We start from the raw sequence: 14,511 nt of genomic DNA, 5'->3' as shown, positions 1-14,511 counted from the left end.
AAAAAAATAATAAAGTCAGACAATTGGTGATAGTTTTGTGGGATTGATTTAATATTTTGTCAGTTCCAGTGCTGATCTAATCTTCTCACTCAGATTTCTTTGTCTGCTTTTTTGGGCTTATGTTAAAGAATAAAGTCCCCCTCTGTTTATGGATTCTTCTCATAACAGGGGTCTGGGGGAGACACTGTTTTGTAGCTGTGTGCAGTGGCTAGCTTAGGAAAGAGGTAGGGGTTGCAAATAACTCATTTTCTCCCCTGATGTTGTTATTGCAAGAGCAGAGTTGGTTTCTGTGTCCTGGAATGGGTGTATAGACAGGGACTAACCAAGGCAGAGCTGTGGAGAATCTGAAGGTGAGCCACTATGTACTTGCACTGAAATGTAGAAATCAGATAGAAGTGCAAATGGATACAGATGTGGTATACTGGCAAACTCCAATACCAGGAGCAGCATTATCATGAGCGACACAGATTTATTCACAAAATGGTGAACAACTCTTGGTAAAGTTCTGAACAAAGCAAACTGCTTTCTTCAGTTTACATGGTAGTTGCATCTATGAAAAAATTCAGCTTATTTTCAAATTACGCCCCCAAAAGTACTTTGCGCTTATATGTAAAATGGAGTTGTTAATTATCAATAGGTTGCCTTTTTTTTAATCGTGTAATTGTCTGCCATGTCCTATATGCCATGGTATGTGGGGCAAATATTTTAACTTTTTATTTGCAAATTTTAAACTTACAAAAAATTGTAAGAGTAATACAAAAAGCATCTATAGTCTCTGCCTAGATTCACCAGGTGTCATCATTTTGACCCTTTTGTTTTGCTTTCTCATTTATCTACAGTCACACTTTTTTTTTTTTTTTTTTTTTTTACCCATTTGGGAGTTTGTGGCATATACTATTGCCTTTAAACTGACTGCTTTGGTGTAGACTACCCGACGTTTCTTAAGAAGCGAGTCCCTTTTTTTAATAGAATATTCTTCTTTTGGGGTTTGTTTTATATTTCTTCATAATTAGATTCAAAAGGCTCCCCGGCCAGAATATCGTCAGGGATATTGTGTCCTTTTCAGGACGGCTTCTCATCTGGAGACACCTGATGTCCCTCTGCCCTCACTGCTGAGGTCAACTTTGATCATCCAGTCAAATGTGTCTGATCTTCCCACTGTAGAGTTACTGTTTATCTCCCTTGTGACTGATGGGCAATTTGTGGGGAGATACTTTAATATACTGCCAGTGTCCTGCTGCTTATCAAGAGTCTCCCCCTAAGATTTAGTATCCATTCAGCTTCTTGTCTGAATCAATCTTTAATATAATGTTTGCAAAACAATGGTTTTCCAATTCTATTAATACCTCCACATTTCGTGATTAGTACTCAGTATTCTAATGTAAGCAGGAGCCCTCCCTTTTCTCCCATTTCTTTCTTTCTCTGTTTATTATCAGTATGGTCTTGTGGGTTGTGGATTCCTTTTTTACTTTTAATGATTCATTACCATCCTTGTTATTTTAGTGGTCAAATTGTTTCAGAGTTGGCTGGTAGAAGCCCTTTCAACCTGAGTCCCAATGTTCCATCCTGTATTTTCCTGCTCTGTCCCTGGAATCAATTATTTCTCCGAGGAGTCCTGCTTCCTTTTAATAAGGAATGGTGTTAGAAACCAAGATCTGTGCACTACTTGTCCTTTTGCTACTATGGAATTTTTGCTTCTTGGTCTATTCAGTAGATAGAGCTAAGAAAAATAAAGGTACGTATACACATAAACACATGCACATACATGCATATAAACTTACATGTACATACATTACAAATAATTAATTCATGCTAAAACCTCCAATTCCAGTTCATACCCGGAGGGTTCTTCCTTGCCTTCCTCTAGTCCATATTTGTATCAGCCTTCTGTACTGAAAACTCTGGCCCCCAACAGGGACAGTGTTTTAATGTGTTGTACAGTCTCTGTGTTGCAGGTTATCTAATTTTCTTGTCTGCTGATCACTCACTACTCCCTGGAGTCATTGTGAGAGTCAAAAAAAATACCCCCATATTTCTTTAGAAAATGGGCATTTATGCCATCTGGGGCCAATAGTGCTCTTTTTGGGAACAACCATTCCAATGATGAAACCAACATGGACTCCATGAATTATATTGCAAGGTTGTTATGATATGCCAGGAAAGCTATTCAGCTATTAACACTTTCCTAGGTACGAAGGGAAATTTAGAAAAGACAATTGTATTTGGTGCCTTGGTATAGGATGTAGTAAGCCCTGTGTATGAGGGGACAAAATTATGGAACCTTGGTCATAGATTCCTGAATAAGCAGAAGCTATTTGCCAGAGAATGAGAATAATAAGTCTGCAACAAATGTAGGTAATTGTCTTCTCTCTCTTAAGATTAGTATACTTGGAAAGTAGTAACGGCTACCATTTACTGAATGGTACTCTGCCTAGAATATCCTCTGTACATCTTGGATCCCTATCCAGTCAGAATTGATTTTTTTCCTCACCCTGTATTCTTACAGCACTTTGTGTCTTTGTTGTGTCGTTTGATGTGGTGAAAAGTCTGCACTTCGAGGACACATCTGGATGTGAGCCCAAGCCCTGACAGCTTTCAGAAACTGTTATTTAACCCATGTTCTTGTTGCCATAAATTAGGGAGGATTATAAAGCTTGCTTCAGTTAACACTCTGACATATAATAGGTGCTCCCGAAATAGGTGAAATGAATGAATCCCTAGCCTCTTGATTCTACACTGTATAAAAGATTAGGCCATGAAGTGAGATAGGGTTTTAAAACTCCCAACTGCTCTAAAGGAAAAGAGGCTATCTGAGACAGTATTTTTTTTCCTTCTACGTAACAATTAAAACTTTCGCGCATATTTTCCCTAACTCTTGAGCGTTTGGGTTGAGATGTGGGTCCTCAGAATTGAGGCACTGCGCCCAGGGCTGCATCCCGAGGATCGTACAGTAGGTGGCAGCGCCGCCTCTGCGGAGACCGCCGCGCAGCCTTTGGAACTGGGCGTTTGGGTGCGGACCTTTCGGGAAGCCTCCTCCGTACGTGCGTGCATGCGCGTGCGCGGAGTCCTGCCCTTAGCATGTGGAGCTCTGTGATTGGGCGCTGGGACCTGGTGCGGGCTCGTTGATTGGGGGAGGGAGGAGGGGCGATATGAGGCATTTACTCCTCGCGTCTTCATTGGAGGGCGTGGGGTGGAGTGGAGCTGGGTGGGAGAGGTAAGGTTCCTGGGTGGGTGTAGGGCTTTGGCTTCCTTCTGCTTACGTGATTTCGCCTCCACGCGGGTTACTTGCGGATGAGAGATGTTCGGTGCTTGCTCTGACGGGCGTGAGGCTCTGGTGCCTCCTGTTCAGTCTCAGTGGTTTTCTATTAGAGCCTTGGGGGCGCCCTAATGGGGATCTGTCCAGCCCCGGTAGGAGGGTAATTTGTTACTACGAAGGTCTTGATTAAAACCGCGAGTTATTTGGTACCTACACTGCAGTTTAGGGATCAAGCAGGGTATGAATGCAAGTCAGGTGTTCTGGCAAAAGAGTCGAAAGGGAGCCTTCATTCGTTACTAGTTCTGTGCTGAGCACTTAAGACGCACCATCCCATTTAATGCACACAACAGCCAGCCAATGCAGCTGCTGCTTATAGATGAGGAAACTGAGGCCATATTTTGACATTTACTTGAGCCCATTTCCTTTATGTTGAAAAATAGCTTTCTCGGGGATATCTGTAGTAGTGTCTTCCCTCGCACTGAACAGTGGATTTCTTTCAAAAAAAAAAAAAAAAAAAACATTTTGGGGCGGCTGGGTGGCTCAGTCGGTTAAGCCTCCGACCTTGGCCCAGTTCGTGATTTCGAGCCCCGCGTGGGGCTCTCTGCTGACAAGCTCAGAGCCTGGAGCTTGCTTTGGATTCTGTTTGTGTGTGTGTGTGTGTGTGTGTGTTTCTCTCTCTCTGCCCCTCCCCTGCTCACACTGTCTCTCTCTCAAAAAACTAAATAAATAAATAAATAAATAAACATTAAAAATTAAAAAATACCTTTCGGTTGCAGTATAATGTATACTGAAAAAGTCCATAAATCATAATGTTTAAATTGGTATACTATCACAAGGTGGACAAACCTATGTAAGAAATAAAACATTCCTTCCCCTCAAGAAGTCCTAATACTGGCTCCTATTAGCAGCTCATGGCTAATATTTACTTCATCTCTAATTCTACTGATTGTACCATGCTGATCCTTTGGTTTATTTTGAGGCAAATCCCAGATAGTATCTAATTTCATCCATAAATATTTTAATATATATCTCAAATATAAGGGTACTTTTAATGCCACTATCACACTTAAATTTTTAATAATTATTTAAATGTGAAAGACACAGTGTTCAAATTACCCTGATAATTTCATAAATCTTTTTAATGGTTTGGTTGAATCAGTATGCAGATAAGGTCCATACAGTGCAATTCATTATATCCTCCCCTTCTCTTGCCTCTTTTAAAATCTTTTTTATAGAAATATATAGAAGTAGAGAGGTTGGTATAATGAACCTCTGGAGTACTGTCACCCAGTACAACTGCTTCAGCAGTTGTCAATTCCTTCTAGACTTGTTTCATCAATCCCCTTTCCCATGACCTGATTGCTTTTTAACATTTGTTAGCAGATCATTTTATGTGTATTTTCACATGTACCTCTAAAAGATAAGGATTTTTTAAAAATACAATTATAATACCATTCTCATTTTAAAAAATTAGTCATTCCTTAACATCATTCGATGTGCCATCAATGTTTACATTTCCTCAAATGTCTTATATGTTTCTTTTTAGTTTATAGTTTGTTGAAATGGGCCCAGGTAAGGTTCATACACTGTAATGTGTTGAGATGTCTTTTTCTTTTAATTTTTTTTTTTTCAACGTTTATTTGTTTTTTTGGGACAGAGAGAGGCAGAGCATGAACAGGGGAGGGGCAGAGAGAGAGGGAGACACAGAATCGGAAACAGGCTCCAGGCTCTGAGCCATCAGCCCAGAGCCCGATGCGGGGCTCGAACTCACGGACCGCGAGATGGTGACCTGGCTGAAGTCGGACGCTTAACCGACTGCGCCACCCAGGCGCCCCTTGAGATGTCTTTTAATTAAATATTTTTTAATCTATAAGCTTCTTTTTCTTGCTGTTATTTGTTGAGGAAAACAGGTCTTTTGTTCCCACATTCTGGATTTGCTGTTTTCATTCTTTTAGTGGTGTTTAACATGTTCTTCTACCTTCCTTTTGTCTGCTAAAGCTGGTAGTTAGAGTTGGACACTTGATCAGATTTAGGTTTTTTTTTTTTTTGTTTTTCTTTTGGCATGAATATAAGTGTTGTTTACTTTTGTCAAGAGGCACACAGTATTTGTTTATGTTAAAGGCCTCTGGGATGTTAAAGGCCAGTCATGACTATTGCTTATATCTACTCTTTTATTAGGAGCTGCAAAATGTTACCATTTTAATTCTATTGTTTCTTATTTATTACCCAGAAAATGTCTTAGAAGAATTCTCTTTCATCAGCAGTTTAGTTATCTCTTTCATCAGCAGTACAGTTTGTATGAAAGAGGCAGCTTTCAAAATCATGGGTTGACCTCCTGCCATCCTCCAAAAATGATCACTGGTGATAGATTTTTTTAAATATCAGTATGAACTTATGGATTTAAGTACTCCACACATTTTAACCCATTCCAGTTGATATTTTTATTGAAAGGGCCTTACTTTTACCAACTGAGCTTCAGAGAACCCTAGGGGTTCTTGGGCTTTCCATTTCAAGTCAGAAGATTACAGTTTTAAACTGTTTTCTGTACTGGGCTTCCTTTTGGTTAAAATAAACACTGAATTAAAGCATCGCCTCTGAAATTCCTCCACTAACCATGCAGATCTATTGAGGAGGTAGAAGGTGCAAGTTAACAGCATTAACCAGTGAGCAGCTTTTAAATTACAGACTAGGGCCCACAGTGAATGGGACTAAGGAGAAACCCTTTTTGGCAAACTGATAGGGTGCCAGTAGGAGGGCAGGCCTGATGGGGAACCTCCCTGCTTTCTATGAGAAAAAGTTCTCTGGCTTGCATCACCTTGCTAGGGGTAAGGGCCCTGGTGATGAGCTGAATTGGATTTCTGAGCCCTACTGAATTAAATGTTTTATTTCTGATTTTTCAGTTTATAAGTAATTATAAAGTAAGGGATACCTTTAGGTTTTCAGCACTTTTTTTTTTTTTTAAGAACTCCCTTTCGGAATCAAAGAAGTATATACACCACTGACTCGTTTGAATTAGGGTGAAGCAAAGGGTGGTCCTCTCTTACAAACATTTCATTAGCTGAGGTTTAGTTTTGCTGTGTCATTTCAGCTGTGGAGGCCTTTGGCTTGTTGCAGTGATTTTTCAAACCTTGCTCTTGAAGCCTGACATTTTGTGAAACCAGCTTTCCTAATCTTTCAGTTCCATATCATCTTCCTTTAGTCTCTTTTTCTTAGTATACATGCGTATAAAGCTTGCCTTTAGATTTTTCCTTTATTGAAACTATTTGTTTTAAAGCTTCTGGTGACAGACAAACGGATACATGAAAATCTAAACATCTACATTCAGAGTGGTTTCTAGGTGTTTCCTACTCCCTCCTTCCTTCTTTCGCTTCTGTACATATGTATGCCTGTATTTGCTTTTTAATACTGGAAACAGAAACATAGCTTCATATTCTATGTTCTGATCACTTCTAGGAGGTAACAACAATAATTTGTATCTAGTTTATTATGTAAATTCGATGAGGTACACAGATTTTTTTTTTTTAATGTATTCTCAAGTTAGTTAACATACAGTATAGTCTTGGCTTCAGGAGTTAGAATCCAGTGATACATCACTTATCTATAACAATCAGTGCTCATCCCAACAAGTGTCCTCCTTAATGCCCTTCACCCATTTTTCCCAAGGTACACAGATCTTCTTAAGCCCAGAAAGAGTTTAGTGTTTACTGATTAACAGTCATGTACAGTCACATAGAAATCATAAAAAACCAAAACCATCTAATAATTTCTCACTTAAAACTGTCATATATATGAATTTTTAAAAAATATTTTATTTAGGTGTTTTATTTTCCACCTTTTTCCAGAAGTAGAATTCAGTTTAATGTCATCTTTGAACTTAAGAGCAATATTGAAGATGTGTTTTGTGTTCTCTCCATGGCAGTTCTCAAACATAATTCACTCTAGTTCTTATGAGGTTGCATTGCAATCTCTTGGGGCCTTTGTTTAAAAATTGGTATTTCCTTGGTCTCACTTCAGGCCTACAGAATTAAAATCGCTCTCTGGGTGTGAAGCATAGGAATCTGAAGCTTTAAAGTTCTTTTTCTTTTTTTAAGTTTATTTATTTCGAGAGAGAGAAAAAAATGCAAGTTGGAGAGGGGCAGCGACAGAGAGAGAGAGAGAGAGAGAGAGAGAGAATGAATCCCATGCTGATAGCTTGGAGCCCTAAGTGGGTCTCCATCTCACGAACCAGTGAGATCATGACCGAAGCCAAAATCAAGAGGTGGTCACTTAACCAACTGAGCCACGCAGGTGCCCCTGAAGTTTTAAAGTTTTAAAATCCTGCACGTGATTCAAATCCTCAACCGGGTTTGTGAACAAGTACCCTCCTATACTTGGAATCATGCAGGATCCTTGAATAAAATCTTTTATGACCTTAAATCATCAATGGTATTGTTTTCTTCAGATAAGAGCATTTTATACTAGTATACATTTCATTTCTTGGACCTACTTTCACATTGTCTATACAACTTTAAGTTTCGTTAAATGAAGATGCATTTTCCCATATGGCTTTTGTGGACCTCAGCTTTCTGCTGCAGTCCTGAGGAGCCGAATGACAGGCAAGAAGGCATCTTCTGTGGCACATTTTTTTGAACAAAACCTGGGCATTTGTGGGCCCCTCACTGAAACACGAAGTGTTTTTTTGGCTGTTGAAGTCCATGGTCCAGAAGCCTATGGTGCTGGCCCTCTGTAGGCCACAGCTGCTCCAGCTTTCCTGGCCATCCCTGCTCTATGCAGTTTTCTGCCTCATTCATCACGCCAACACTATCGTGTAAGGTGATTGGTCACATAGAATATTTAGCAGCAAACCCCTCTCTGACTTATAATATGCAAATGTTATTCATCTGATGCTTGCTATGCAGCTCTTGCTTTTTTGAGGCCCCAACCAATTTCACTTGACTGAAGATGTCTTGGTGTGAAGGATTAAAATGGAATCTTGAGTTACCACGCTACAGAAGCCAACTCAATCCAACGTATATCAAAAAGATTTGGTACCATGAGACTGCTGTTTAATATCCCTTTCTGAACAAGTAGGTTTAACAATAGTAATTTGCCTTAATGTGAGGACGTTTTAGAGACCTCCGTGTGTGTGTGTGTTTTAATAGTCTTTAATTACCTGGTGTCAATCCCTTTAAGGTAGTTGTAAGAAAAGTAATTACTTTTACATTATATCAGGTTTTTAGAGTTTTGTGTTGCTTTCCCCCAGTAGCTACTGAGTCGTTGAGAGCATTACTCCAGGGAAAGGAAAGAGGAAAAAAAATGGCTAAATGCACAGCAATAGGTCTTCAAGAATTACTTGTTGATTGATTACCTCTGCTTCTTCTAAGTGTAAAAGACGGGAAATACAAAAAACAAACACAGACTAGCTTATGTAGGCATTTGTAGGTCATAGAAGATATTTTGGATTTTATTCCAAGTATGATAGAAAGCTGTTGGCTGGTTGAGAAGAGAAAATGACAGTATTTGATTTATCTTTTTTTAAAAGTCTTGCTCAGACTGCTGTGTAGAGGTTAGATTGTAAGTGGGGCGGGGGGGCAATAGTTAACATGACACCTCCTGACTAGTCGGGAGGTGTGAGATTAGCAGTGGTAGTAGGAAAAAATACATATTTATATTTATGTTTCAAATCTAGAGCCTTTAGTACTTGTTGACAGTTGGTTATAGAGTGAAAAAGAATGGGGTTGAGGAAGACACCTAGGTTTTTGACCTGAATAAGCCAGTAGATGTAATAGCTGTTTACTGAGATGCGAAAAGCAAGTTTGAGGGAAAGTTTGTAGAATTAAGAGGACCTGCCATGTTTAGATACCTGTTAGGCATCCAAATGGAGATGTCACCTCTGCTGTTGGAAACACAAGTCTGAAGTTACAGGCAGAAAGAAGTCAGGGTAGGCATATATACGTGGAGTAAATAATCCGTAGATGATATTAAAGCTGTGGGAGGGTTGGGGCACCTGGGTGGCGCAGTCGGTTAAGCGTCCGACTTCAGCCAGGTCACGATCTCGCGGTCCGTGAGTTCGAGCCCCGCGTCGGGCTCTGGGCTGATGGCTCAGAGCCTGGAGCCTGTTTCCGATTCTGTGTCTCCCTCTCTCTCTGCCCCTCCCCCGTTCATGCTCTGTCTCTCTCTGTCCCAAAAATAAATAAACGTTGAAAAAAAAAAAAAAAAAAAGCTGTGGGAGGGCATGAGATCACTCAGGGACTGAGAAGATGGTGAAAAGTCTACCACTGAGACTTAGGCACTCCAGCATTTAGAAGTCAATAAGAGGAGATTTTGCAAAGGAACCCAAGAAAGAAGAAAGAGTACAGAATGGTCAACTATGTTAACATGCTAGTGAGAGGTCAAGTAAGATGTGGATGAAATATTAACCGTTGGATTTAACACTGTGGAGGTGGTCTTTGGTGTTAGTGGAATAATGGAAACTAAAACCTGATTTGAACGAGTTCAAGAAAGGACCTAAGTAAGTAGTAATAGTTGTGTCAGGGATGACTGGTTTGAGAACTCTTGCTGCTGAGGGGAACAGAGCAACGGAGAAGTTATCTGGAAGGAGATAGGAGGTTAAGGGAGGTTTTTGTCATTTTGGTTTTTTGTTTGATAAAGTTCATCCTTTATTAAAAAATAGAAGGCAGAGTATATGTGCATAGATGCTGGTAGCTTGGAGACCTGGTGGGAGGAGGATGAAGTTCTGTTGATTGCTTCTATTTTATACTCAGGGAAAGAAGACACAAAACCATGAGCTCAGGGGAGGAAAGAAGGGGAAAGAACATATTGTAACTTTGAGAAGCAATGAGAAGGTGTGAAATAATTCTTTTGAGAGTATGTTGCTTGGTGTTTGAGATCTTTTTAGACTCTGAGATAACAATGTAATCTCAGGAATGCCAAGTATTTCTGTGGATATTCTGCTCAAAGCAACCAGAATAGGAATTAGTTCAGGCCAAAAATTACTAAACGTAGTCAGAATGCCTCTCAGATTTGTTCAGAAAATGTGTAAAAGTCATTTCATAAATTCCAATCTTTAAATTTTTGAAGAGCTAATACAGCTAGCTACCTGGTTCAAAATGCAAAAAGAATAAATATGTAAGCAACGAAGGATCTCCTTTCTTTGGTTCCCTACTATGTAATTCCTTTCCCTGGAAAGTGTCAGTGATAACACTTTCTTCTATCTCCTTCCAGAGGTACGTTATTGATCCACTGTTTAAAAGCTAACTATATGGTCGAGGGCATGGGTGGCTCAGTGGGTTAAGCGTCTGACTTCAGCTCAGGTCATGATCTCGCGGTTTGTGAGTTCAAGCCCCGTGTCGGGCTTGTGCTGACAGCTCACAGCCTGGAGCCTGTTTCAGATTCTTTGTCTCCCTCTCTCTCTGCCCCTTCCTGGCTTGTGTGCTCTCACTCTCTCTCTTTTAAAAATAAATAAACGTTAAAAAAATTAAAAAGCTAAATATATGGTAGGATTTTAAAAATAATCCTTACTCCAGTTAAGTAAACCGTTTTTTAAAATATTACTAATATTCCTTCATCCTTTCTAATTTATACAAAAATGATTTATAAAAAGAGCAAGAAAGAGCATGTGTTTTAATAATGACTTCACAATGTTGGCAGCCATCTGGTAGGAGTTGTTATCTGTTAGATTTTTCTTAAGAAATATGTGTATTTGACAACGTTCTTTTTCCTTCTTTGTCTTCACAGCTGATCTAGCATCTTTAATGGATAAAACATATGAGAGAAAGCTGCCTGTTAGTTCTTTAACAATATCACGGGTAAGAAAACTTAAACATCTATATTTTCAAAGGAGGAGGATGAGAGGCTCTTTATTTAAATGAAGCTGTGTAAATAAAGGCTACCTTTCATAGGAAATACTCTTGCATAGTAGGGTATGTTTTTGTAGTTACTAATAGATACTTTGTGGTAAAGTAGCAAATTTCTATAACTGAAATAAAAAGTAATAAATTTACCAGACTCTGATGTCAGTGATCATTGTGTATCTGATTTGAATTTTTCTAGGATATGATATTCTGTTCTATGATACTATGATTTTTTTATGTTGATACACCCTTCAAAGTAGTAGTATTTCACTTGTTAATATTGGAAGTGATTTTGATATTTGAGAAAATCTATAAAAGAATGGATATTACTGTTTAATACTGCAGTGCCGTGGAGCAGAGGATAATATTAGGCTGAAAATCAGGAATGGTAATTGATAGTAACTGTTACTGAATACTTTCTGTACCAGCTATTGTACTAGCTTCTTAATGTACATTACCTCTATTAATTCATATAATGGCCGTATGAGATAAGCACTGTTAACTGCATTTTATATGTAAGACTCAGACTGGTTGATAACTTACTCAAGTACACACAGTTCATAAATAGAAAAATTGAGCTTCAAATCCAAATCTCTGTGACATCAAAGTCTTTCTCTGTTGCCTCCCTCAAGTAGATCTGATCTTTTCTTTATCATGAATTCATTTTGTGACATTAGGCAATTGAGCCCCTCTCAATTTCCTCATTTCCAGTGTGGGATCAGTAGTATCTCCCCACAGGGCTGGTATGCTAAAATGAGATCTTAATTGTGAAAATTCTTTGTAGAAATTAATGGCACCATAAAATTCAGGATGTTTTTAAATTTACATGAGGAAAAGTAAAGAAACCCTTATCCTTTTTAGTCTCAGTCTTTTCTTTCTGCCTCTTGATATTTTCCTTTTAGTAGGAAAGCAGTTTTAACTAGGTCATAACCTAAATTGTGTAGCCTCAATTTTCAGAGGGGGACTGAAAAGCCATTGCTCATCTCTTACATGATGGATAAGATTTCTGTATGCCATAATACCTGATACTTGTTTAAGCAGCACTTGAGAGCTTAAAGAGCTTTCACGTACATTTTCTCACTGGAGTCTCACACTCTTCAGTGTATGTGCCCTTATTCTTTTAATGCAGATGGACCAGCTAAGTTCCAGAGTGGTTGTACCATCTGTCTGTGCCACACAGCAAACACTCACCCAGGAGAATGAGTTCTCAACTTTAAGTCCGTGTGTTTGAATTTTGTTTTATCTGCTCCTTAATGAGATTTCTAAATAAAATCCTTAAGTCCTAGACATTTTTAGAAAGCCTCTCCGCTTTTGCTTCATAAAGTTTCAATTTTAGGCACAACATGCATTTTGTCCTACTCCATCCTTTTTGCCTGTGTCTCCTATAGGATAGAATACATCCTTGGAATAATTATTTTTGTTTGTTTCTTTACTTTGGAGTTAGGAGCATACACAAGGATTTTATGGTTCAAAGGAAGACTTTGTTGGTGGAAGGATCACAGGTTGACTGGTTCATAGCAGGGTCAGAGTAGGAAAAATGGTCGTAAGGCTACATTTTCTAAATTTAGATTTTCCTCTCTTGGGCCATATTTTTTCAGCCATTAGAGTCTTTCTCCTTTCACCTACCTGTTCTCATGTTTGGAGTTTGGAACATAGAGAAGATACCAGGATTTAAAGATAAAGGGAAATATTGATAACTAATTATAAACATAGTAGGAGGAGCTCTCTCGTTCTGGGCAAGTTTCATGTTTGGTTTTCAAACAGTTTTTCTTATCAAGGTTGATCTACACATAGAAAAACAGAAGGCTTTGTGTGTTCTTTGCATTGGCACAAAAGGGTTTCAAGAATGGAGCCGTACCATGGGAACAGTGTTCGAATAAAATGGATGTCCTATCTTTTAAAAAAAAAATTTTAAGTTTATTTATTTTTGAGAGAGAGAGCAAGTGAGCATGAGCTGGGGAGGGGCAGAGAGAGAGGGGAAGCACAGAAACCAAAGCAGGCTCCAAGCTATGAGCTGTCAGCACAGAGCCCGACACAGGGCTCGAACTCACAAACCATGAGATCATAACCTGAGCTTAAGTTGGATGCTTACTCAGCTGAGCCACCCAGGTGCCCCTGGATGTCCTATCTTTTTTAAGGTCATTGTGTGAATCAGGTCCAATATATAGCATAATCTGTATTCAAAGTTTATTTTTCTGTCTTTCAGTTTGTGGACAATATTTCATCTAGAGAAGAGATAGACCATGCAGAGTATTACCTTTACAAGTAAGTTTTCCATTTGATTTGACTATATATTCTCTCACAAAGGGTGGTAGGTATTATGCATAATGTTTAGCACCTTTTTAAGTTTGTGTTTTGGAGATACTTCCATATCAGTATATAGACAGCTTCCTCATTTTTTATATGCATCATATTCCGTATTGTGAATGTATTATTTAAACCAGTTCTCTATTATAGGACCTTTAGGTTGTTTGCTCTGTCTCTTTGTAGTAGGTGTAGTAGAGTAATTAACAACTCTGTACACATGTAATTTTACACATAATCCTCATAAGTGTATACATTTGTAATTATAATAGCTGCTGCCAAATTGCTTTCTATTGAGATTTCACCAGCTGACATTACTGCCAGCACTGGAGTAGAAAGGCCTGTTTTTACAGGTTGGCCAACAGGTGTTTTCACACTTTGAGATTTTTTGTCAGTCTGATAGGTGAACAATTTTATATATCTCTTCTCTCCCTTTCTTATTCAGATGGAAGTACAGTCTATATCCACTATTCAGCACCTATTTTTAATTAACACTATATTGTAAAACTTTACGGACATTACCACAGTTGCTTCATACTTACCACAACTGTGAACAATCCTACTATGAACTACAGACACACTCATCTGTGTGTACAAAGAAAAAGAAGCTTGTTCACTACAGCACCATCTGTGGTAGCAAAAGATGTGAATAACCTAAAGCTTGTTAAATAAGGGACTGGTCAAATAAATTCTGATTTTTTTCTTATAGTTTCATCTATCAGATCAAAATGATACCTTACAACTTCTTATTGTGATTCCTTGTTGTGATTTAAAAAATCTGATTTATGATTTGTTCCAATTCCTGGGTTTCAAAAATAGATTCAAATTGACGCTTAAAATGTTTTGGGGTGCCTGGGTGGCTCAGTTGATTAAGCACCTGACTCTTGATTTCAGCTCAGGTCATGATCGCATGGTTTATGAGTTCGAGCCCCACATCTGGCTACGTGCTAACAAAGTGGAGCTTGTGTGAAATTCTCTCTCTCTCCCTCTCTCTCTACCCCTCCCTAGCTTGCACTTTCTCTCTCTCAAAATATATAAGTTAATTAAAAAAATGTTCTTAGTAAGCATTACATTAGAATTTGCCATTTGTCCTTTGTTTTGAGTAAGAGAGTTTTTCAT

General features: G+C 38.7%; 1 protein-coding gene across 3 annotated transcripts in view; it reads left to right on the top strand.

Moving 5' to 3' along the window:
- Positions 1 to 14,511, top strand: part of MRPS27 (mitochondrial ribosomal protein S27) — a 90,425-nt gene that overhangs the window by 5,806 nt on the left and 70,108 nt on the right. For 2 of the 3 annotated variants that reach the window (XM_045446686.1, XM_045446677.1), the window contains 2 exons: positions 10,973 to 11,043; positions 13,295 to 13,353. In XM_045446686.1, the coding sequence (XP_045302642.1) occupies positions 10,973 to 11,043; positions 13,295 to 13,353 (130 nt within the window). Of the gene's footprint in view, positions 1 to 8,220; positions 8,323 to 10,972; positions 11,044 to 13,294; positions 13,354 to 14,511 lie in introns of those variants that run through there. The other variant, XM_045446696.1, reaches the window with a different exon arrangement.

This window comes from Leopardus geoffroyi, chromosome A1 (assembly GCF_018350155.1).
Source record: "Leopardus geoffroyi isolate Oge1 chromosome A1, O.geoffroyi_Oge1_pat1.0, whole genome shotgun sequence".
Taxonomy (NCBI): Eukaryota; Metazoa; Chordata; class Mammalia; order Carnivora; family Felidae; genus Leopardus; species Leopardus geoffroyi.
This window is presented reverse-complemented; position numbering and strand designations above follow the sequence as displayed.